We start from the raw sequence: 27326 nt of genomic DNA on the forward strand, positions 1-27326 counted from the left end.
CACTCACCATCTGCGTCTCAAAAATGCCAGAGAAAACATTCATAGGAAATGACACAGAGCAAAAAAAAAAATATCCAGGCAAATACAAACAGGCACATCATAAACAAGAACAACATTTTACCTGTAACTTGTGTAACTCTAATAAGCACTGCAAGTCAAAATTTTGACTTTAAATTATTGTGCAAATTATAACCATCATCTTTTGTTACACAGCACAGCCTTACAGAATATAAAATTATGACTGTGGTACTGAGATGCTAATAAGCTTTCTGCACCGTTGGATGGTTTAGCTGCAGATAGACTAATGTTGGCAGCAGATGAATAATTGCTCTCCATGTACTAAACATAACAGAGCTGCACAGAACTTCAGCATTTGTCAGCTTTATTTGTTTAAATGAGAAAAACGCTGACAGCAGTTATTGCTGTAATCCTTTTATTTATCAGACGTGGAAAGTCAAGTTACTTTTAGTGGTCTGATCCTGAGGTAAAACCAAAAGCTGAGATATTTGTAAACTAATTTGGAGGTGAGGTCCTCAACATTCAGGAAAAAAGAGAAGAAAAGCAGAAAGAAATGCATCAAGCTATAACTATATATTATATATTATCACGTTATATCATATACATCACATTATATTATATATTATATTCTTATCACAGTAGGATCTATTAGCTCAAGCTCTTATTTTCTAAGCACACAGAGTGAGCAAAGTTCCCCTGCTGCAGTGCTTATGGAACCAAGAACAAAAGGCAGACTGTGGATCGCTCTCCCCTTTTTTTGTAGCTCAGGAACTAAGGCAGAAGATGAAATAATTGGGTTTGTAACTGAGCAGTGGACCACAGCAGTGCATCCATCAGTCACGACACGTGCTGCCTTACCTGCCCTGACTTCATGCATCAGCAGCAGCAAAGTCACCGCAGCACAAGCTGCAATGCAAACCATCAGCCTCCCAGAACCCTCGATACACCCTCAGGCAGCCAGCTCATGTCAGCCCAGTGTTTAACTACAAACCACACAGAGCTACAGAATTGATGCCCTTCCTCTCAGGTTCACATATTGGCTCTCATTATGTGCACTCCTTGCACAGCCTGGCTAAGAACACACAGGCAGGAATTTGCAGAGATGCTAAGATGCACGTCTTGCTCACTTATTTGTTTCTCTTCTTCACCACTATTCTACTATTCTTCTCCAAATTTCCACCACCTACCAAAGAGTGGAAGGATGGAACAAGGCAGCCTCATTTTCGTGCAGCATGACTTCCTTTTGGTGAATGCATTGACACTCACTAACCAGAGGCACCACTTGTGCCATAAATTTGAGTGCAGTTTCTCACAGATGGAGCACACACAGTGTGCAGAACACGGAGTGTTTGGTAGCAGAAATGTTTATTCTCTGGATTTGGCTCCAGAGATGAGAGGGCTGTCAGAGCACTCATTTACTCCCCTCAAAAAACCTCACGTCTGATGTTTCCTGAAGGCTGGGGAAAGGTTCTGAAGTAGTTTGTGGGTATGGATACATCTAGGAGAGAAGAACATCCAGGCCTGTCCTTCACAGCTCATCCAACGTAGCCGTTCCTTGTGCCTTTCTGCATGCTGAGCATCATCACGGCTGCTTTTAGAACACATTAACTATTGGGATCACGCCCATGTGCAGACAGCAAACAATACTTTTACTGCTAGCTCTGCCCTTGGGCTAAATTCAAATCTGCATCATTTATATTCCAGATCCCGTTCGCTAAGTCTGTGCCTCCATGTCTCAAAACTCAATGTTACCGTGTGTTATTTAAAAGCAAAACAGAAAACCTGCCACCTAATGTTGCTTCATCTTTTTTTTATTCTATTATTAATCCAAGGCTTATAAAACATAATTGCAGTATTCACAAGACAGCTTTTCATTAACCATATGGAAGAAAAACATTTAGGAACGACATTTCTTCTATATTGATTCAGCAGTGCCTTTAGAAGTAAAGGTTACGCCTATTAAATTCTTTTTGAAAAGGTAACTGTAGAAATTAGAGCTCACTCAGATTAGCATTTACAGAAAGCTGCTAGGATGAAATTTCTTCAGAATGTGTCACTTAAAGTGAATGCCAAACACCACTGTCACGTCAGGAGATGTATCTTCTTCTTTAAATGTGGTTTTTCCCCCCTCTAAAGAGGAATTTCTGGTATTGATGGAGAGGATGTTGTGCCTACGCTGCTATTTCCAACCCGTGGAGTTGCCTAGCAATCGTGGAAGTTAAAAAGAGGAGGAAAGCAATAACAAAATCGAATTGTGAAATTACAAGACAGCGCAGCGTTAAATTGGTTTGCAATAGTTATCAAGATGCTTTTAAATGAGAAAAGATAGAGGGTGTGCTGGAAGCATGATAAAAATCTGTTGATCGCTTTCAACTTTCTCCCTTCTTATTTCTCTCCCTTTGAGAGAGACGCTTTTACACAATGGATTTCTCCTGCTGAACTTGGTTACTTAGCAAATAACCATTCCTTCAGCTCAGTGCACCCCGCAGCTCTTTGCCATTCAACTGTGTCACGACCCCAGTGCAGTTTGTGCTTACACCTCCCCAAGGACACTGCCCTTACCTGTGGTCTCATCCATGCTTTCCTCCGACACGTGCTCGTTTTGGTGGACCCATTCACCATTGCACTTGAAGAAAATCTGCATGGCTGGCATGGCTTTGCAGCGTAAGACAATGGGGTTGCTTTTGATAATGTAGGCATCATCTGGTTCCTCCATGAAGTGAGGCAGCGTTCCAGGAGCAGATGGGATGGACTCTGGAAGGGCTTCGCTGTTATCATTTCCTGAAAGGGGCAGAAAGGAAAACACACATTTTTCATGTTGCTGTATTTTTGTATTAAGCTGGCTGTAAACCAGTTAAACGTCCGTATTTCATTAAAAACTAATTTTATTAAAGAAAAACTTGAAGAATGCAATAGTTATCAGGACTGCTTTGGCGCACACCAAGACAAAACAATAATGTAAGAACTTCCAGGGAAATCAGAACATCAGAAAAAGGCACCATCCGTACTGCCAAGTTTTATAGATGGGCACAGAAAGACTAAATGGGTCACCACAGATCATACAAGATGCCCATGGGAGAAGTAGAACTAAGCCTTATTTTCTTGAGCAGCATTCAGAGCTATAACCAGCAAAGCACCCTTTTTTCCAATGCTGACTTTCCTTCAAACAGTTGCTGCACATTGAAAGAGGCTCAGAGTACATGGAGAAATGCACTGATGTGAGCAGCACTACTGCAGCACTTCAACAGTGAAATAAGCAAACCGTGTTTCCAAACCCACACAAAGGGAATGTTCAATGTGCTCCTACACTGATCCCCCTTCCTTCAGCCCCTTAAGGTGCTGCAAAAGTTGAAAAAAATTGGAAAAACTGGAAAAATTGGTTTCTGTAGGGCTACAGCCTGTGGGGGTAAGGCTGCACTGTGGGCAGGAGGATCCAAAGGCGCCCAATCAGCACACGTCCTATTTTCCTCAATTTCTCTGCTTAGATGTGAACGCAGAAGCACTCAAACAATAATGAGCATATGACATCTATTTTTAATAGAAGAAACCCTGTTTAACACTCTGTATCTGTATTTGAAACTATACACCCTGTACGTGATGGGAAATGATTATATTTCCGAGTGAGACTGAGAGACTTACATTTTTCACAATGTTTTAAACTACATTTTTAGTGTACTTTATAAAATATTATCATAATTCTTAGCGTTTTACTACTGAACAGTTATGCCAATTTTCATCTTGTCAGTCTTCAGTAATATTGCGTCCCTGCAGGCCTTATTAAATCCATGCTTTATAGAATGACACTTTTTCTATTTCCTGTGAATTCAGAGAGGCACAGGAATCCCACTCCTCCATCAATTCTTTCAGTGCTCCACGAGGCAGCAATGAGTTTGTGTGGGTTAAGGCTGGGTTGGGAAGGGACCTCAAAGCCCACTGCTCCCATCCCCAATTAGGCTGCAAAGGGCTCCACCTGCGGCCTCAGGCACCTCTAGGGATAGCAGGAATAGTGGAAGACTTTGGGAAGAACAGTGGACAACTTTACAGGGATCCTTTTAGTCAGAGGACTCAATGTTATTCTGGGAGCCCTTCAATTTGTTGTTCAGAGTGAGTTACAAAGGATGAAACCCAAACAGTGCTGAAATGAAGGGCTGGGACTTCACAGCAACACACAGCCGTGGTGCTACTGGGTTACTGACGAGCACCTGCAAACAACAGACATCACTCTTTTACTCCTTGTGCTTTTTAATTTCACACATCTTTCTTTTCTGTTTTCTTTCAGTGGTGCCTCACTTGTTTTAACATCCATCTAAAGCCTGCCGGAACTTTATAAGGGTTTTGATTTCAAGTTATTGCAGCTGTCAGCCTTCAAGGTTCAGCCATATGTACTCACAGGAAAGCGGTTGTTCCACCACAACAGTGAATGACAGAGGACAGAACTACCAAATGCAATCCCTGTGTGGCACTCATACTAATTAAGTAGTTCTGTATCATTTACCAGCGGTGCTGAATAAGTAATAATTGGATTCACTTTCAATGTATAGAGTTTCAAGAAAAATTATGCAGTGAGATTCATCAGCATGCATCTTTGATTACTGACCACTCTTCTGTTTCCTGCATCGTCAATCTTTGCTAAATACCACGTCCCTATAGACTTCAGTAAATCCATGTGGCAAAGGAAATAACAAAGGCATTAAAGGATTTCACACAGGCAACAAAATCTCGTATTTCCATCAATGTCTGCGTGGCTGTCAAAAAAACAAACAACCCACATTTCTGCATACGTGGCAGGGTCAGATGGTTAAAAGAACGAAGGCAAATCGCATTGAAGTTGCTTTTCCAACTAACAGCCCCAGTTTAGATACAAAAACTGCTCCCCAGGGAAGGAATGTGTCTCAAGGGGATTGCAGGTGGGAAGTCAGGCATTGCTTGCAAATGTGCCAAGCACCACTGTGGGGCTTCCCATATAATTCCCATTGGAAGTCACAAATGCAGGGCATGTCTCAGAGAGCCAACCTCTGGTGGCAGTGTGTGAGACTCAGAGCCTTCCTATGGATATAAAGTATAAACTTCCACCAGCTGTACCATAATCCTCCCCATCAAATATTTGGGCGACAGGTGGAAAATTGTTCTGCCAGCTGAGGGAAGACAAAAATCCATTCCTCCTGGCAATTTTCTGCAATGAAAACTCCAAAAAAAAAAAAAAAGGAATGTGCAATAAGTTGTGGAAATAAATCTAAAATATTATCATGCAAAAGCAGCGTGCTCAAAATTTTTAGCTGCAAACAAACCTCACTTATCTGAATTGTAAAGAATTCTATTTCTTCAGCAGAGGAGTGGATGCTTCCACCTGGAGCTTCATTTTACATCTGTTTTTGCATTGGTTTTTTTTCCATTCCACTTTGACAGCACTGTGTGGCTTCTTCAATCACTGCTTTTAAAGCATCATGAAGCCTGACAACATATCTGGGCAGGAGGCATTGGCAGTTTCAGTTTCCCAAAGGGTGAATGGTCAAGTCTGCAGATGGACACTGTGAGCTGGCAATGCAGCCAGCAGCCCAGTGCCACAGACCTCAGTTCCCATTCTATTAAAACCATGCTAAGCTGCATATGATATTTCTTTGTAGTTTAGAAGGCTTTGGGTGACATTGTGTCCTCTTGAGCAGAAAAGGAGAGCGAAACACTGGAAATCTGTTGTCTTCAACAAGATTAAAAATCAAGGCAAACGTTATTCATCTATCTGCTTTAACAATCCCTTCCTATGTAACCTACTCTACATCTACAAAGCTGTAAAGGTTCAGTGCTTTTTCCAGCACTGATAAAATGGACATTGAGAGAAAGTCCTGGTGTACACAGAAGGTTATCTGTGGGCTCAGGAATGATGAGTGGAACTCAGGAGAATGACAGAACGACCTGAAGCACTTGGAAGCGACTGAGCCAACTTTAATAATTCATTGCTTCGTGGTGAAAAAACCCATAAGAACTGCCTGTATCTGCTGAAGGACGAGCCAACACTTTGATGTGAACCAACCAACAAGAAACACACATGGGAACCCTTCACTGTGAGCTGTACTTTCCTTAGAGAGGGAAGGAGAGAAGCTCCTTTCCTTCCACGATCCTATTTCTTGTATTTCTCTGAACAACCCCCTTTTTCCCCCACTTTTCACCACACAACAGTAACAACACTACAATCCAAGCACCTTTTCTCACAGAATCCATTTGAAAGAAACTCCACCATGTCAACAGCGTTTTGCTGTAACAATAAAAGCCTCTGAAGTACCGCTCTGTAAGTGAGCACAACCGCTTTCACTGTGAAGAATCTGTGTGCCAATGTGACCCAGGCCATCTCCTCAATCCTCCTGTATTCCGTTCTCTTTCCCTCTAGCAGCCTGTTTCAATAACACTTCTTTTCCCCATGAATTCAGCTGACATTGTGCTCTCCCTCCATCCCTGCTGTTGCACAGAACTCATAGCAGTAACTTTCGAGAAACATTTTTAATGGGTTACAGGAGGATACCGTGTTTGTTTCCATTGGTAAGGATTAATATGCTCATGAAACAGAAGTCTTTTTAGTGCCAACAGAGATTAATGTTACGCTATCATAATCCTTTATGTATTCTAAACCTATATGTATCAAAGCTATACATGCTTTTAAAAATGATATATTCAATTTATTAAAAATTAAGTGGATTACAAACTTGAGAAATCTTTCATATGTTCATACATTCAACATCCACTTTTTTTTGTCCTTTATGCATTAGCAAGGAATATCGATCTTTAAAGGAAAAAGACTCCCTAGCATTCTAAAGAGACAAATCAGTGACACAGAAATGCAATGTGTGAATCATAGCAAACCACAAGAAACAGGAAAAAAAAAACAACTTTAAAAGCAAAATGGGAAAACGTGGTAATACGTGATTGTATGCATACAGAGAATCAAATGGATGAGGACAACCACTGTGTATTTAGCTAGCAGTCAGCCTGAAAACATCACTGCCTCACCAGCATTCTGAATGAGCAAAACACGCCTAAAACCTTCCTAGGTACAACACAGCTACCATAACATGGTGACCAGCCACAAGTCAACTTCAATGGCAATAGCATCAGCTACATAAACGTTAAGAATTTCCTGCAAACACATCATACTTGTCAGCAGGTTGTAGGAGATGGAGGAGACTTCAGCATCTCACATCTCCAGATGGTGCCACAGGACCACCAGATGTGCAGATTGCACTGATGGTTCAGGCTCTGATGTTGCCTGTTTTAAGAACAAGAAATAAATAACAAGGAAAAAAAAACCCTGAAGAAATTAACACACATCATTGGGTTAGATGATGTTACAGGTGCCTCGTATCACTGCCAAGTGCAATGGTTGCCATTACACAGTCAGTGTTTCCTTACAGCTTCTACACTATGGAACAAGTCTTTAAGGCAGCTGGAAAAATTTAGCATAGAAGTACATGACAAAGCAGGAGAGGGGGGAGGCTCTGGAAAGCCTTACTTGGATTCTGATGTGTGCAGATACCTCACATTGCCTTGAAAGCTACACATATTTCTTAGTAGTCTGGTCTTCTGCTCTAGGAACAGACTTCTCCCAAGTACAATTATTGACTTAACACAGCTGCTTATCAAGCCCTAGGTCAAAAAACAGTACCTGCTGATGCTTGGAGCATCACCACTTGGAGCTCAGCAGCAGAGCAATAATAAATATAATAAATTCGTACCCAGTTCATAATCACACCTGTGGCACAACGCTCATTCTTAGCTGCAGCAGCATTTTATTTACTGAATGAGCCACCAGAGCTCCTTCCACGAATTCAATTCACACATCAATTGTCATTATTAAGGCTCAAGGCTTTGACGTGCCCAGCAGCCAATGCAGCTGCAGGAGGAGATGCTCACTGCAGAGCCATTGGCATTCTGCTTCACGAAGAGTTCTGTTTTGTTTGCAAGCAAGTAATAAGTCTGTCATACATTTGCTGATAATATATTAAGAAGGGGGCAAAGAAAGCCCACACGTACACCAAACTGATTTTCTTTTAAAACCACTGTAACAGCAGAGCTGCTCTACAGATAAATGTCAGTTTAATTTTTTGTAAATGTTGAAGGGGAAAAAAAAAAATTCTTCCTCCACCATAGAATAATGCCTGCAACTCCCGACAACGTGTCACCCAGCAAATCTTCTCAATGCTTTTCTTTGGCTGCCTGCACAGAAAAGTAAGCAGTATGTGTTCAATGCTGTGCTTAAGATCTCAACACAAACTCTCCCTGGCTGTTGTCCATCTGACCCTTTCAGGTCCCTCCAATCCAGCAGAAAAGGTGCCAATGACCTGATGCTCTCAAATAGCACATGACTGCATTGAAGATAAGGACAAAAAACAACATATACTGCTTTTAAGACAGAAAGTATCAGGGAATCCTTATTTGTCCAAGAGACCGACATCTAAAGTAGAATTTCTATTCAGCTACAAAAAAAAAACTCAAAGCAGAGAAAAAAAAAAAAAATGAACCTGTAGGTTGTAAACATGCAAACATTCACCATCAATTCAGAGAATTCTGAAATTCAGGTAAAAATTTGGCTGAACCACTGCATAGACAAAGCCTAGCTTGGCCCTGAAACCTCACAAGGTCAAGGTCTGATCCCAAGCACCAAGCCTTCCAATGGTTTATATAGGAGCTGTGATAACCAGGGGTGACAAGGATCATGAGGGGTGTGCAGAGAGCAATGGAAGCATGCTGATTTGTACTTTGGTCAGAAATAGCTCCTATGCTTACAAGCTCTAATCATAGTCTCACCTAAAATATCTTTCCCATTGGAAAAGTTGGTGCTTTTCATTGATTTTCTTCTTTTGCCTTATATCGTAACCTTGCTGTGCATCAAACTCAAGTATCAGTCACTGTCAGAGGTAAATTACAGTATGGCACATGACATTTAAATCACTCCTATGTGAATAGACATTATCACAACTCCAAATACAAAAAGGAACTTCCCCCTCTCACCTATTCCTTTTCTTGCCAAAGCTCATTACCAAACGTGCAAGCAGAACAAAACATGAATCACTGGGCTTCTTTGGGCTTAAAGATTTCTTTTATAAATGTATAAATTACATTAAAACCAGAACCTGGCCTGAGGTGAAGCACAGGTATACATCACTTGGCAAGAAAGTCAACGACAAGAGAAATAAGAGGTCACATTTCTTCCCTTGCGTTTGCAAACAGTGCTGTCGAGCTCCTCCTTAGCAACGTGACCTCTTACGTCTACTTTATCCAAAACTGTACTAATAGTCATATGTACATGCAGTTATTCTATCTTAATTCCTGCCCCTGTGGTATTCACTAGAAAATCCAACGTTACCACCAGTAATTCATCCCAAGAAAAAGTGAAAGTGCATTTCTGCTCACAAATCATAGAAAGCTCCTCAAAACATATAAATAAAATAATCATGGAGTTTTCAGTACATAAACTGTTCACCAGCAAACACTTCCCTTTTTTTTTTTTAGGTCACGTTCTCATTAAATACCAAATATGTCTCTCATACTCTAAAATACCTCTAGATAAAATGGACCAAGACATGAGAAAGGAGGAGAGCGCTCTAAACTGCCTTATTTGCTCCTGAAATGTAGGAGAAGACAGTAATACAGCTATGATGAGACCTGAGTTCAGGTGACCTTAATTACCAAGACAACACGCACGTGTTCATTTGCAAAACCCATGAACTAAGAGACAACCACAGCTGTGAGAAAGCAACAGCTTCTTTTCCTCCTGGCAGGGTTTGAGACATCGCTGTCATGCATATCTTGAGGCACTCGATAGCCAAGAGTAGAGAAAACAGTGTAATTCTCAGCAACTGCCTTCTAAATCCCTAATGATCTAATTAAAAACTGGACTAAAGATTGCTGTAGTTATTTTTGCTTCTTCAGGTAGCTCAAACCTAGTAACGTAAGAAAATACCCAACGTTAGGCATTGATAGACATCATTCTATGTGTAACATAGAGCACACGCTTTGGAGCAATGAGTTCAGATGAGAAGAACACTACATTTCCTAATTCACATAAAATACAGAATTAAAATCACACATTAATTTTTCTTTGCAAGTGTCTTCATTCTTTGTCACACTTCACACAAATTAAGCAGAGCTCAATAGAGACACATTACATTTAACTCGACTTTAAGGGTCCTGCCTATCCTAATACTGACTCTATTGTGTATTGGGCATTTCAAATATAACTCAATTTATGAAGTATATACAGTATCCCACAACAGAGGAAAAATCCAATTAGGAGATAGGTTCTGTGTAATTAGAGAGACTCGAGTCCCAGGTGTTTTTAAGTCTTTCTGTAAATACTAATCAAAGCAATGTGACATTTGCATTAACAAATATTTTCATGTGCATATTTGCAGTAACTACATGTCATACAACAAAGGAAAAAAATAGAGAGCCAGATTAATGGGCACTGTAGTGATCCCTGTGCTCCTGCAGAAAGGATGTGCGAGTTGGCCATTAACTTTCTATCTATCTGCTTCTTCAAGGTAACCCTCTGCTTCAAATACTTGATGAAATAGACATAAAACCAATTGCAACAGCTAGATGAAATAACCACAGAGAGAAGGAGGACAAGGAAATGGTAAAATAAACATCTTTCACAGCCTCTTGGTGGAATGGCACTGCAGACTGGGCAGTTTATTAACCCACCTGCCACATATTGGTCATTTCCCATCTGCAGCAGCATCACCCCCAATGCTCTGCATGCAACCCTATCCACCCATGGAAGTATTGCAGTGCAAATTCTGAAGCAGCAGTTGAGATGAGAACCCCAAAGGACATCCAGACAAAAATACTCGTGTATTCCTCTGGGCATCCTACCTATACTGAGAACTTTCTTGAGAGATCCAATCTTAGAAGGTCCTTCAAAGGGAAGAAATGAAATACCACTCACCAACAGCTGCTGTGCAGCACATGCAGAACTGCACTGTCTGTAAAAAGGAACAACCTGAGAGATTCTGAATCACAGCAATTCCAGATAGCTCTGGAAAGATGTCTTCCCTTGGCATGGAATGATTTCTCATGCAGCTGCTTACCAATTTCTTAATTATTATTTTTTTTTGCCTAGCATTTTCCCTTACAGTGAATCAGAATCAGTTCTCCAACACTTTTGCTACCTGGCAGCTGCTGTCCTATTGATCACCTGCCTGTTTGTGCAGCTGCTGCTGGGGGAGAAATAACTCCAAAACAAAGCAAAAGAGGAAAAAAAAGCACAAAAAGATCAATTTGGAAATACTGTCTCTCAAGAACCTCCTACACCAAACGCCCCTTCAGCTGACAATTTTGTGCAGCACAAAGATTTAATAATTTTCAAAACCTGACGTTTTTCCATCTGAATCACACGCTACCTCATGCAAAACCTTTTCTATACTCTGCTGCATACTGCATTTCAAGAAGGGCATTTTAAGCTTTTGTCATATTAAAGACCTGGAAAGACATACAGCTGTTAGCTCTGCAGCAGTTGCTTGTGGGAGAAATGCACACGTTGGGTGAGAATGGCAAGCTATTCAAATACTGTGAGATTATCTTGTTATGTGCATCAGCTAAACTCTCTTGTCCTGAAATCTCTCTACAAGCACAGATACACCTTGAAGTAATAAAGCTCATCCACTCTTCTTTCTCCTCTTCCACCCTTCAGATCAGTTTGGGTATTCATCAGTGTTAGGGTTTACCCTTGCGTGAATTCCATTGATTTTAACCTTGTCTGCCTGTGGGGTTTCAAGCAATTTTACTAAATACTGCATTATCTGATCCTCTATTATACAGAATGATTTCCAAAGGAGCCTCAAGCAGACTCCTTTTGAACGCAGGCTCTGGAACATAGACTGTTTCCTGATGTTAAACATCCCTGCATTTTGGTGAGGAAGCATAAACCCTGTGCGCTCCAGTATTCCTGAGAGCATCCCTCATTTATCCTCTACACAGCAGTGCAAAAAAGGTTCAGAATGGGGCTTTTCATTGATTTTTTTTTGAGGGATTTCTGTGCTTTTTATTTTTCAGATTCCATGAAATCAGAATGTTATATGCTATTATTCAACCAACAAACAATATTTCTTTTCTGTATTGGTAGAATAACCTTGATTTCCAAGAGGCCAGGTAGAATCAGTGACTCACAAGGATGTGAGTTTCTATAGTGGCATCATCTCATACCACACATCCCATCTCCAAGGAGGGAAAACAATCAGACCAAGAGTCCACTCACATCAGTACAAAAGCTCACAGCATCAAATACCAAAATAAGGGCCCTCCAATCTAATAGGAAGGTTCATATTTGTAACAGAATATTCCCACCCTGCGATAAAGCATTAAAAATGCCTGGCACAATAAATTAAGAAACACCTTCTGTGTTATTATTCATCAGATTACAAAGATGATTGACTGTGAGAGGTTTAAGTTGGGGCTGGCTTCCAGTGCAGACACACTTCACATCACTTTCACAACTTCCTTCAATACATTCTTTGACCTTCAGGTTTTGTGATTTTAAGATCTGGCCCCAAACACCAGATGCCCCACACACACAAAGGCCAATCAATCTGACATCAGCAGAGCCAGACCTGCAGCACAGGTTCAGTAAGCAGGCTGTATTTCAATAGCATTAATTTCAATAACAGTAGGGCTACTTTAAAAAGCAGAAATATGTTCCTACGTTTCAAACTGCAGCCACATCCCTGAAGGGAAGAAAACTAAAGAGCTCAGAAACAACTCTTCATAGATCTCCTCTGTGGTTTTCGGCTTCCAGTTATTCACAGATTACAGAAGCCACCATAATTTCTCCCCTCCTGAGGTTACTGTATATATACCACCAGATAAATGCCAGAAAACTTCATTAAACACCCAGACGTATGCAGTTTTCAGTTACAGGCAAAGAACTTGCTTTGCTGCTTTACTGAGAAGTGAATGTCATCTCTTCACAGATGCTTGACAAGCCAACGATGCCTCGAGCTGCAACCACTGATCCATTCCTGACCTGATCACTACTTCTTGTCCAACACATTGCACTCTTTATCTCAGTTTACCCTCAAGTGGCTGCTAGATGTTTGGTTGAACAAGCCAAGTCACTCAGTAAAGCTTTGTGGGTTTTTTTATGCCAATGTGAGTTGGACCATTTCAATTCTGCAATGGCAGCTGCTTGGTGGTGTGAGAAGCACTGCTGTTGTGTGTCATACAGTCTGCAAGCAGAAGCACTGGACTAAATCAAGAAGTCTGCAATACAGATTTGTACTGAATGCAGTCTATTTTCATAACAGGCACATGTAATCCATAGAAAGAAACTTCACTTGACAGCAAACTGCAAGGAATTTCCTACCTGATGAGGGGAAGAGGGGTAAATGACCATGTTCACACAACTCAGCAGCTGCTCTTAGAGCAAAAAGCTGCAAAAACATCCCAGCATGCTCCCATTTTCTCCAGCACGTCAAAAGCTACTGAGTATGACATTAAAATCCATCTCCTTTCAACTCCACAAACATGATACGTTAGCTGGATTTCTCTCTGTAAGGAGACGTGGTGCTTTAGCAGCTGTGATAAATGCCCACGTTTGGTTAGTGCTGTGATGGATAAGATGCAGCTGACAGCTGTTCCCACTGAAGCCCCATGCAGCTGTGGCTGCCATATCTCACCTGCTGAGCCCTCCATGGGCAGGTAAAGCAACATCCTGGGGGTGACATAACACAAAGCATAAAGCTGATCCAACAATATGCCCCTGATACATTCCTTCACCATTTAAAGCCGTAACAGATCATTTATTCCTTACAAACATGATGTCTGTGCTCCTATTCAAGTCCTATCTACCTAGAATCTGTCTAGAACCTTCTTTTCCTGATCCTGTGTAAACAGCTAACAATAAATTTGAACTGTTGACAGTGAAGTTGCATTTCCAGTTCTGCACTCATTTTGCTTTTAAAAAGCTGATCAGATACAAACACGTGCTAGCCTTACAACTTATGCTTAACTCATTGCCTTAGCATGGACAGTACAGACAACTGCACTGATGACAGACTCCCTGCAACCTGTCCAAGCTGTGGCACCTCTTACAGCTGCCCAGCTTGATCCCATTGATCTATGGGAGAGGAAAATGTGAAGCAACAAGGTTTGCATGTCAGAACAGTTTCACCATTCTCTAACACACCCAATAGTCACTCGCCAGCAGCAAGTTCTTGCCTTGCTTTTAGGAACCAAGAGCATTGGAGGCTTGAGCAAATTCCTTGGTTCAGAAGTCAGATCATCCACAGACATTGCACAAAGAACAGAAAGCAGTGCTATGAGAATCAAGCTGGGATATGTGCACAAATCCAAGCTTGCAGCCACATGTTACACAATGTATTCAAACAGACAAACGTGTATTACTAAAGCGTGACAAATTTGTTCTGATGCTTAAGAACCTCTGCAAGTTTGTCACAAACACAGAAGCAGCAGTTCTACAAAACCAATATGTACTCACACGGGGGAGCTGGGAAAAGAAAGAATTACACTGATCACAATCTTTTTATTAATAATGTACAAAGCCTTTGCTTAAATCTAGATTGCTTGTCAAGACAAAAGCATCCTCAGCTTTCCTATTTTCCTAAACCAGAACAAAGCGTAAAGGTTTTTCCTCTTCCTTCCAAATGCCAGCTGATCCCCAGAAGTCTCACGTTCACTGCTATTGCCATAACGAGTAAAGGCTGTTGTAATACAGCACAGCTACACGACTCACTGAGCTAAGTCCAAAGGGATGACAACAACTGACCTCCAACATTTATCTGTCCCCCGATTCTTCCCCCCATCCCATCAGGGCTCAGCAGTAGCAATGAGCTCCCAGGCAGGAGCTGCATTGTGGTTCATTCTGCACAATGTGGGCACTGTGAGCAGAAGGGGAACTGAAGAGAAGGGAGTTTCGCACAAGCCTTACTGCAGCACTGCAGCCTGTTGGAGAAGTCATGAAAGCAAGGGTTTTATAGTAGGAAAAATAAAACCATTTTTGCACATGTTTGACCAACTAGATAAAAATGTGTAGCACCCTGAACTGAGCTATTGCTTGCAGTCAAATTCAACATCAGGAGGAAAGAAATAGCATCTCCTGGAAGCTGGTAGCCTATAATTAGCTTCATGTAGTTAAGTATGTACATCTGCACACTGAACCTGGCATCTTGTGTTTAGGAGATGCTCACAAAGCAGCTTGGGGCTGCCCAGAGCCCTGTCAGCTACGTTCAACATGTCTTCCTCTGTTTTTTATGAAAAGCAATGAGAAAGGTGAGGAAATTATTCAAGAACTGTGTTCAAATGTCTATGAACAATATCCTTTTCATATCTGCAAGATGATAAAAACCACTTGTTACTTCACTGCTGTTTGAATCATCTTCTCCCCAAGAAAAGCAGCATTATTAATCTAGTATGTTTATCACAGCTCTATGATTGAAAGGCTTTTTGTTCCAGGACTTGGAAGATGTATTTGTCAAGTCTGACAGTTCTGATACAGCCTTGCAGTGAACATCAGTGTCTGAGAAGGAATTTATGAAACCCTGAGCCCTAACAAGCAGCTAGAATCTTGGTGAGGTCTGATACTTGAACCGAGCAGGAAACAATCCAGTATCTGGATGGAAACCCATGTTTCCATGTAAGAGAAAGACTCACTAGAAGGATAAAGTCCTGTGAAACAGTGAAATGCTAAATCTCACGTGTTTAACGTAGGCTTTATGTATTTCATGCAGATACATCTAAAAATCTATCTAGATATCTTTCATTTTAGAGCTTGAAAACTTAACGAGCAGATGCGCAGTGTAGATGAGCCATAATCTTTGCTCTTGCAGCGCAGTAAACTCAGTGGTGCTCCCTAAGGCTGAACTTAAACACATGAGTTCAGATAAACAAGCTCTCTATATGACAAACCACAGCACTCGGCCACAGTGCTACGTGATGCTATGGTTTAAGGATTTTCTTCATTAAGAACAACTGTAATACACGCCAAAAAAAAAATGTAACCAATGGGCCACTCCAAGCCCACGCTCAACTAAATCAGCATCTGAGCTAAAGCAAACAAAAGCAAATACAACCACTGAAGAACAATAAAATGACTGTAGATCCACAACACACAAAATTCAGTGCATGCATCCAAAGGAATGTTACACACTGGGTACTTTTAACAAATCAGATTTGGGTGATGTCTGCTCTTCATGTCCATAAACGTGTATCACATGCACAGAAATGACGCAGATCTGCCTTTGGCATAAAGTTGCACTGCTTCATTTTAGTGAAGAATTGAACACCTGAATCTTCTCATTGTCCACAAACACACTTGGAGACTTATGTATACATAATTGGCTTCGACACCAGATTTGACATTAAACATAAAGCTGACAGAACCTCCATTATGTGACTTCCACAAAGGTGAGAGCACAGCAGCAGCAATAGGAGCTGCCTGCACTGTGCATCCAGCCAGACTTGTACAACCTCCAATTATACCACAGCTGTTTTGTCAACGTAAGAGGAATAAATCAGAGAAGCCTTATTTCTTTTGGAAAGCTGAGCAATCAGCTTCATCCATCATCTTCCATCAGCAAGAACTTTTCTAAATAGGAGCAGAATAGGAGTCAATAAAATATGCTTAAATACCACCCAGGCCTTTCCTTGCTGTGCTTTTAATTTGGTAAATAGATGCCTTCCGTTGGGCAGCACCCTGGAGCCTTTGCTGTGACGTAGATTAAGTGCTCTGTGAGCACTGTGTTGCTGAATTGATCTCAGAGGTATAGCTAACCGTAATGGCCTTGAAACACTGCCTTAAATCTCCCTGCTGCTTAATTCCAAACATTAAGGGGGGCACGTGGGGGTAAGGAAACTCTGGAGTGAAAATATAACTCTTTTTATGGTTTTATTTAAACTATACAAACAAGGGATGCGTGTCTTAGAGGCAAGAAGCAAAAGTGTAATAATTTTTTAAAAAAATCTGATAGAATATATTGTTAATTAAATTAAGTTCGGCCCCAAAAGACACGTTCTGTCTCTTTGATGAGGCTTAATTAAGAATAATATAACAAACACCACCTTGAAATCACCATGTATGAATTAAGCAGCGCGGGGAGGAAAAGAGGCTCTGGTAAAGGAGTTCTTACATCGCTGTGAGGATGTGCCATTCTGGTCACCTTTTATTGCTTTTTTAAGTAACAAATTCTATGTGGCAAATACTTTGGTTTTCGTTATGTTGAAACCGTTTGCCCACAAAACAAAAGAAAGCAGCACAAGGGATGCAACATAGACCCCATGTCCAGAAGCTCTCAAGTGTTGCTTTCGGTGTAGAAGAGCTCAGCATCACCTTCAAACCAACCAACCCTAAAAACAATACAACACCATTGGGTCGTGTCAGGTATAAGCAATGCTTGGAGCAAATCAGCCACGAGTCTGGCCACAACCAACCGAAATTCAAGATATTCAACCTAGCAAGTCTTGAGATTGCTGTGATGATAAAAGCTGTGAAGATTTTGGTCCACTGAACTGCAGAACTGTTTGTGTGTTTTGTCAGGTTGGGCAGAAGTTGCTGGGAGCAGTGATTTGAGCAGCACTGCACTCCTGCAGCTCCCAGGGCAGCAAACAGCTCTGAGCTCACTGAGATCACAATGGGAAACATCAGAGCTGAGCAGGAAACACAGAGAGGCCCAGAAATTAACATGCAAAGCGATATAGACAAAAATTCACTTTAACCACCGTCAGCCAAAACATGACAGCATCCAGAGCCTCTCAAATAAAATGATTCCTTTGAATAAAGAAATGATGGGGGAGACAGAATGGTAAAAAAAAAAAAAAATGAATGCATTTCTCTTCCAACATGAATTCAGCAAGCACGAATAAAGGGAAGATGCTGACAGCTGAGAGCTTATCTTCCAATAGATGCGTGTGATTGTTTCAAATGTAATTTTGCACTTCAGGAGAAACAGAGGACATCATGCAAAGAAGTCAGCAATGGCGAATGCACATAATGAGTCAGTCAGGGATTTTTGCATAGAATTCAGAGATTTAGACAGATGTCCTGCCAATTTTTAGCAACAACTCGTTCAGAGGCCGGCATGGCAAAGCTGCCAGCCATGCACTATTTTTGGTATCTTCTTTCCTGCCATTTAAATGACCTTTACCATTTTTTATAATTCTTGCCTGCAAGCCACGTCTGGTGTAATACTGAATAATTAATCACAGCACGTGGATTCTTCACAAAAGCTCTTTGGGTGCTCAGTGCATCTCAGGAGGGAGGATAAAACAAGTGCAGGTTTCCCTGAAGACCACAAGGGCTCATCCTAATGCAAGGGAACAACTTGTACACAGGAGGACAGACTGCAGAGATGTGATGGAAGCCCGTTATCTCTGCCACTTATTAAACAGTGATCATTGCACAAGCAAGAAGCAAGTTTTGGATTTGTTTGCAAAGCCTGGGTGTGAAAGCAGACAGAGCTGCTAATCTCTCCTGATATCAACAGTGTAGCTATAATCTATTCCTACAGTAGATATGGTTTCTTTGCAAAATTATAGCCTCGTTGTCACAGGAGGGGACAATTCATTGTGGTGTTTGCTATCAGCCAACAGGACAACACCCCCCCAGCAGAGCTCATACACTCCTATATGAGAGCAAAGGGCACCAGACAGAATGCCAAAGAGACCACATGGGGGAACAGCAGCACTATCAACACACAGATTTATCTGAGCCATTTTTACAGCTGAGTAGCATAACCCACCACAGAGTAAGCATTCTTACTGTCACGTTGCAGCTGCTTATGGCCCTGTCAAGCAATGAGATAAGGATATCTTTCTAGAACTGCAGAACCAAAATGCAGAAGCGTCTTTGAAAAAACACACAACTGCTTCTTTGTGTTGCTGGCAGATTTCATACATAAATTAGCTGATGTTATGGATGCTTCAAGAAAAACTTCTTTTTATTCCCCACGTGCTTTGCTATTACGCTTAGTAATGCATTACACAAAGCATATGCATCGTCAAGCACCATGGGGAAAAGTAATAAAAGTATCAGTAGGGAAGTAGCAAAATGAGGGGAAAAAAAAAAAAATTGTTCAGCAGTCTTTAATGAGGTCCTTCTGGTCTCCAGCCAAACCTCTAAGAGTAAGGCAGCAAGATTCCAATTAATCATAAATGAATACACAAATCCACAAATACAAAGCTTGATCAAAACTCAGTTTTTCAAGGCAACAACACACTGTTCCTAATATAAAAGTAGAACCTTATTAACAAATCCTGTCCTCATTTTTATTACTTTTCAATTTCAACTCCAGATTTTTAATCAATCTGAAGCACCTTGTTTGGAACAGAGGCAGTTACTCTCACCTTCATCCTTAACACCTGGCTCAATGAGTGTTGAACATTCCTCCTCACATCTCTGCTCCAAGGACAGCGTTTACACCCGAGCACAACTTCCTTCCATCTGGCAATAGCATCTTCTATGGAGTGACAGGAGTGCATTTTGAAGACATGAGGAACAAAAAAGGAATAACCCCATCTCCTGGCTGAGTGAGCTGCTGTGGCTTTATAACCTCACCCACAGAACTACTGAGCAGGCACTGACTGCTTTATAAAGGTCTTCAATATTGAAGTCAGGAGAACAGCTGAGGCTATAAAAACTGTTCCAAAAGATCAGGTCTAAAGAAAAAAATAAATGTAAGATGCACCTCTGCCCCTTCAGACACTGAGCTCAGTGACTGTGAAATACACATGTGCTTGTGGGAGAATTTCTTTTGAAAACACCGATTTGTTGAGGCTGCAATTGCTGGGTCAGGAATGGGCTTTGCTTTCCTCTCCTCTATTAGACTATTCCAGTTGAACCCATTTTATGTTACACAACCATACAACCAGTGAAATAGGAATTGAACAAGAGAAAAAAAAAAAAGAATTATTCCAGGCAAGGAGAAGGGAAAATAAATTTGACTTCTATACACTGCAAGTCAATGTCCCAAGGCCTGAGCTCACCTTGCAGCGACAGCACAGGGCTCATTTTGCCATCATCTCAGACTGAACACTGCAGACTCTGTCGCTCCATCAATGCTGGGCAGCCCAGGCTGAGCACCAGGGGTCAGATACAGCCACCAGGTAGTTCTTGTGCTTAACACAGGATTCACTGCTTCGTAGACAACACAAACAGTCCTAGGAAAATGCATAGCCTTCATTGGCAATTCAGGCTCAGCATCCACACGTGCAGCATGATGACAGATTTCCTCCCCACGTGCACTCAAAGTTCTTTCCCTCCCGCAACACCTCCTCTCCTGCTGCTCCACACAGCCTTCCTCTGCCTTCTGTTTGTCCTTCCACTCCATAAAACTGTGTTATTCCCCCTCCTTGCTGTCCCCTGGAAAGCAATCACAGTACTTTTATCTCTTTTAAAAAGCAATATATATGTTTTTTTATTATTATCTCTTCCTCTGTAGTGATTTAAGGAGGAAAAGCTAACTGTATTTGTTATTAAGAGAAGTTGGAAGGCCTGGCCTGATTTGTTTTCTAAAAGTCATATTTTATGGCAACTATATTATCACTGTGAAACATCATCTCCTGCTGAGGACACACAGGTCATAAAGCCCTCACAGTGCCAGGATAAGAGCTGAGAGCCATTGAGTGGGGATGAGAGAAAGGATGAGAGCATGAGAGTGAAAAGCATGTAAGAATTACTGCCTCTGATATTCATTAGTCCAAAATTGAGAAAAGGAAAAGCATTTTTCAAACCTTCAGAAATACTTCCATCACCCTCTGATCATCAGGAATGAAATAATCCACTCGTGACAATGCAGCCTGAGGCAGGTACAGGCTGTGATAGCAACTGTTCTCCTTAGGACAGTGCAGTCAGGGAGCAAACTGCACATATTGAGGAGTGCTGTACCCAAATCCTACAGCTGCCTTTGAGTGCACTGACAGAGGCCCTGAAAAGCAACATGATAAATGGGAGAGCTGACAGCAGGATGGTTTGCTGGAGTCTCCTTCTCACGTGCTCCTTTTTGGGGATACCTATCAGTATCCTCCCACAACCACAGCCTACAGAGACCTTCTGTAGCAGAATGGTGCAACCCGATGATTGCAGCCCTCCCACCCCATTAAGCACTGAGATGTGCTGCAGCCACCTGACTACCAGCTCCCAACCCAAGACCTCCATCAGCTTCTGAACAGGGCAAGGATTGTCAGGTACCATTTTGCACTAAAGAAAATAACTTTATTTTGGGAAAGCCAAACGCTTCCCAAAGCTGTTCCGACTAATGGCCCTGTAATTCACTATAACCTCCAAGTTTATCATTTCGTTCTGTTTGCATGTTTCCAAACGACACGAGAACTGTGTTGTTTGCACTTTTAATCTCGTAACAACTCTCTGGCAGCCGTATGCATGCCATGGGGGAGGCTTCCTAATTTATGTAAAGTATTACAGAAAAATGATCTATATGACAGTTAGGAATAAAAATACTAAATGCAAGTCATTACTCACTGAAGATAATTTGAGAGCATTTTGTCAGGGGACACATTAGATTACAGAGGATAAAGAGTAGGAATAGGTATTCACATATTTATTCATATTTGCATAATCAACTGAAGGAGATAGCGGATGTTCTCTTGGGCCCAACTAACACACAATGAATTGAACAACAGTTTGCAAACTTTCTATTATTTTTCATGCTATCACCACTGTTGTTTTTTGTTTTTTTTTTTTTTTCCCCTGCAGGTTTTGCAAAGAGATGCAGCTCTTAGCCCAGAACTAAGTACAGCCTCTCGATTCAGGTTCTGCTTCCAACTAATAAATGATATGGCGTAAGCTGGCTTACATAAAAAAGAGAAAGTGCTACTTTGAACATCATCAGTATTCCTAAGCGAGCATTCCTGCCACATCTGAGAGCATCAGATGCAGCTTCAGTAGGTCTGACACTTTGCTTTATCCAGAATAGCCACTGTCCACCTCCCAGAAGGAGCACAGACAGCCCCAGCAGGAATGACATCCCCAGAGCTAATGATAAGTCCAGCCAACAGATGGGAGATTAAAGCAATTGTTCAAATCCAGCTTTGAGCGACCGGCTTTTGTGCATCACTTAAGATTTTAAGTGATAATTTTATTGCGATGAACCTGCACATCAATTAGTTCAAGAGGAAGCAATAGCTGCATTATTTCGGGCATGAAAAGTCCAGGCAGATCTGGACTAAATTCCCCAGAACGGGCATTAGGAGAACGCTGTTGTGGAGTTGGATTACACAGCCACAACCCATGGCCAAACATCAGGGATGCACAAAGCCACAAGCTGAGGAGCACCAACCACTGTCCCAAACACAGCTGGGTTACAAAGGCAGGTTAGAATTGCAGGTAAAGTTTCGTTCCCTCGTAGGAAACAGTTGTGTTTGAGTTCTTAAATTCCTTAAAACTAAACTGAAAATTAAAAGGAGATAATGTTTGCAAGACAGTTTCCAGATAAGGAAAATTTTCAAACTCTAATGAACTTCATTTGAAACTGATTCTCTACAGCAGATGTTTCCAAGAACCTTCTTGCATTTTCCAGACTGGCAGAACCATGATTTGTGGAACACTGGATGGAATGACAAATGTAATTCAGAGCAAAGAAGCAGAAGTATCTCAGAAGCTGCTTCTCGTGCTGTCATTTGAGTTCAGAGGTTTGGGGTTGTTTTCATAACAGAGATTATGTTAACAACATAACATGCTTTATTATTTTTTTCCCCTTAAATGCAACATCCTGAACAGCAAGAAACAAGCATCAAGATGTCAATGAAATTACTTTGCTTCATACTCTAGCAACTGTTTAATTTTAAGCACACAGCATCCACATGAAATTTCCCAAACAATTGCATCAAGAAGGTTTCATATATTTTAAAAGACGACAGCAGCGTTGGTTAAATGTTGTATGAAAGATTCATTGCAAATTAAGAATTAAAAAGTACTCAACAGATCCAAGAAGAGTTCAAAACCATCTGTTACCATAAATTACCTTTTTTTTTTTTTTTTCCTTTATCTTAACATTGCCATATGCCATGGGATAGGAACCCCTCAAAGCTACGTTTAGGATTGGACACCCAGTGCTGGTACTGAGCTCTCAGTGCAGCACAACACACAACTTGGCTTCGTAAAGAGGCCCAGGCCAGACTCATGGGTTCTAACATGATTTTGTATAACGCACCACATCCATTCCACCACCACATGGTTACCGTGCTTAATGCTGTTACAAAAATCTGAGCAAAGAAAGAACTGTCTCCCTTTAAAACACTCTGTTTTATCACTGTATAAGACACCATCACTGCAGTACAGAGCTGGCAATCTGAACTTGCATTACTTTCCTTCAGCTCTCCTCCTTGGAACGTGATGAAGTACGCATGACTGCTAATGTGCTCTGTTATGACATGAGCTGAGAAAATAATTTCCATTAATCTGAAGTGATTAAAGTTCATTTGCTCCTGTCTGCAACGCACCAGAGAAGAATATATAATGCACCCAAAGTTGCTGTAACATCCTTTAACACACTTGTGCTCAGTTTGCTTTCTTTTAATGGTACTATCAAGTTCATCTACACCCACACGCTGATTTCCAACGCAACTGAAATGGAAATGGTGATGGTTCTGCTCTCTGGAGGAGCACAGACCAGCACCTATGATACATGGGCTGCCAGAAGCTCCCAGCTGGGATAGCACTACACAGTGCCAGGATAGGAGCAGGCACAGCTCTGCATGGGATTCCCTGGGAACGCAGGCAGCATTCCATAAGGATGGAACACATCCAGCCAGGGAGAAATCCAGCCAACACAGCACAACCCAGGAAGCTCAGAAAAGCCCTTAGAAAACTTCTTCCTTTACATCCACCTTGCTGAGACCCAGGAAACCTTGTAAAGTCCAAACCACCACATGGCTGGTAAGACTGGGTGCCCTGGGGTTCACTTACAGGTATGAATGGAAACCAATGCCAGGTCTGCACAGAGATCTCCATCAGCTGCATGGAAACCTGTCTTCATGGAAGTCATCCTTTGGCAGCTGCCTGAACCTCTTCAGGGAACAGGAGTGGTTGGAGGATTAAATTTACACATTCCCATCATACCGAGGGCGCTACTAAACACACAGGTTTCAGTTAGGTGATGTTTATGCTCATCACAAGACCTCACAAGCACTAAATACAGAATTTAAGAAAAAGCAAAACAGATCCAGTGAGGGCAAAGAGGAGTTAGAGACCTAAGTCTGCACTTCTAGACATTTATACAACATCCATATTGGACATCTATACCCATTTGTCTGGTCAGTGTGATGGATGATTTGATTGACTGGTCAATGTGATGCATGTTTTATATTCCCTGTTCTGTTTCTACTCTGGAGAACACTGAAATAGGCCCCCACAGAGTAGCTCCAACGGAACAAACACCAAACTGCTCTGCTAGATGTCTGACTGGAATGGAATAGACATGGAATAGAATGGGCTCACTGCACAACAGGCAGCTGCAGACATGAGCAAGTAACGTCATTTCTTTGCAACGGAAAGAAGCCAGTTTTCCTAAAAACTACAGTTGAATAGGAGGAAAAACTCTCTTGACATGGAGATCAATGAGACTTTGAAGGGGGCTTTCTTGGGAGAAATGGTGCAAACATCACCTGAGACTTCTGTAAGTAGTCACAGTTCAATCCTGGAAATTGTTCTGTAGGGAACAGCTCTGCACTGACAGACAGAGGGGATTAAGGTGACCCACAGTCACACCTCCATCTGCTTTTCCTTCTCAAAATCACATGATACACACATAAATTGCACCCATACGAATTCCTAGTATTAAAAAATCCCACTATAATTTTAAAAAACATATTTCCAATAAAGTTGAATCTACCTTACAACAGCTCCACCAAGTGCGTTTTTTCAGCCCCCTAACACAATTTCAATATCATTTTTGCAAGTTAGAATCCTACTTCCGCATGAAAAGAGAGCAGAAAAAAAAACCATTCCAAAAATGTTAAAAATAAATTATTAAAATGGTTTGCAGATAATGCTGGTGCCTCGGTGCCACGTAACTGCACACAGCAGATTCGATGCTGTAAACCCTTTTATGAGACTTCAGCACTTAGAAATGAAATTGTAAATGGGAAAGTGCAGATCGCTTTGATTTAGAAAATTGTTGCCATTAACCAGTTTACAAAGCATCTACTGTTTCAGCATCATTATCCCCAATGTGTCAAACTAAGTGGTTTCACAATATTTAAAGCACTCCCAACTTCCTCATAAATATCATTTATATTCCACGTCTGCTATTCAGTGAACTGAGACACATCATTTACATTCCTCTGTAGTTACATAGCATGATTACCTGAACAGATACAGCCTTACCTGACATAAATAATGAGAAAACAAAAGGCCACGGCTGTTCAAAAGGTTTAATAACTCAGGTAGCATTAAGGCTTGTAATGCACTCTGCGTTTGGAAGCATTAAAATTTCCTCAGTGTACAGAAAAAGTAGAAATGCTCAAACCTTTGGGTCACTGCACGCTTTCCTACTTGTAGTTGTGTACATGTGGATATTCCATATACCTCAATGCATGGCCAATGTTATGCAATGTTTTCCACTTTTATAAAAGGTCTGGTCAAATTTGTTGAAAGACAACTGAACATTTCCATTACTTAGTTGTAGTACAACTGAACGTTGCTATCAAACTGAATATCAGGAGATGATTCTGTTCATCAAACCATTGCAACTTTGCTCGTACGGATATGCACACATCCTGGAATTGTAGATTTGAGTGTATTTACATTTGTCCTTCAACATTTCCATCACTGATTCCAGTTTCAAGGTCCCTTCCGAGCCAAACCAATCTACGACTCAATGAAATTCAGCAGATTGTGGCCACATGCAGAACATTTCCCTGTTCTTTGGCATCTGAATGTACACGGCCCAAGGTCAGGTTTTCAATCAATATACTGATAAAGTGTATAAAAACCAGCAGGTTATTGCACTGCATACACAGCATACAGCAGCACAACTCCCAGGTACCCAAGGTTAAACCATTGAGAAATTCACGATGAGAAAAGCATGGACAACTGGCATAGAAAGCAAGGGCAGAAGCAGGCAGAAAATGCTAACAAATTGACAGGCTCCTGCATACAGACACTCAACTTCTCAATGCAGACAAATGAACACAGCAAAACGTATGCTGCTCTAAGTGTACATTTATTGCTATGGAAATGGCTGTTTGCCAAGAAAATCTTGACACAGGTAAGACAAACTCCTCAAGAACGTATCAAGGAATCCACAAGCATCAAATAAAGATAGATGATTGGTTCTCCAGGTGGTTTTACAGGCCATTTTTTCCATGAATTACACTGCTGACCTGATAATTCATTTTCACATGGAGACAAAGGGAAAGGAGAAAGGAAAAGCATAGAACAGGAGAGATACAGCTCAAAGGTAAAGCGATTAGGGAAAGCAGAGAAGCGTAATGGTATCAATAGAAACATTTGGGTTGGAAGGAACCTTAAAGAACACCGAGTTCTATCACCCTTCCCACCAACAGGGCCAGCCTTACGTGGTGAGGTTGCTCAAAGCCCCAGCCAAGCCAATAATTGAGCACTTCCAGTGGGGAATGGGACATCCCTGAGCAGCCTGTCCCAGTGCCTTCCCATGAAATATTTATATATCATCACCCAAGCGACACTGCTAACCCTATCAGCATCCAGCTCCTTCTTCCCTTCTGTTTCTCTCTATTCAGTTTGACTTTGCCAGAAGCAAAATCAACCCGGTAAGCAGCTGCAGAAAAACAAGGAAATTTATCTCATTTTATTTCTTTGGAAGAAGACATCAAAAAGAAATCCAGCAGCGTTAAACGTTTGAGGGGAGAAACATATCTTTCTGCAAAGATGTGCATCTTCTATCATTTGGCAGAACTGCAGCCATTCAAGACCTATGATTCTGCAGAGAAACTCAATTGTGATGATGTCCCAAGGCAGTTTCAATTTACAATTAAACCCCTCTGCATTGTAACAGTTTGTTTCACTGCATCACTGATGCAAATTGCTGTGCGCTGCTTAGTTTAGAGGGAGAGTTCTTCCTGCTCCTGCCCATCTGCATGTGTTTTTCTCACCCTGCCACCTCCTGCCCCAAGGGGCTTCACAGAAATTCTTCTACTTCTCTGTACAGCAACAGCTTAGGAATAGCTTGTTCTAAACCTAGTACTATAAAGACATTTATGAAACCAATGAAGATTCTTACATTTATCCAGCAACAGCATAGAAACTGTAACCTCTGTTCAAGTGTAGCACAGTGCTCTACTTTGAAGCATTCACAGCACACATCTTTCCATCC

The 27326-nt window shown here is 41.3% G+C and overlaps 1 protein-coding gene across 1 annotated transcript in view; it reads right to left on the minus strand.

The window, feature by feature from the left end:
• The window catches only part of UNC5D (unc-5 netrin receptor D), a gene marked incomplete at both ends in the record, with an annotated part of 87267 nt that overhangs the window by 38412 nt on the left and 21529 nt on the right, over positions 1-27326 (minus strand). The window contains one exon of the mRNA XM_079547365.1: positions 2581-2799. Within this exon, the coding sequence (XP_079403491.1) occupies positions 2581-2799 (219 nt within the window). The remainder of the gene's footprint in view (positions 1-2580; positions 2800-27326) is intronic.

Source organism: Tetrao urogallus (genome assembly GCF_951394365.1).
Source record: "Tetrao urogallus genome assembly, chromosome: 27".
Classification (NCBI taxonomy): Eukaryota; Metazoa; Chordata; class Aves; order Galliformes; family Phasianidae; genus Tetrao; species Tetrao urogallus.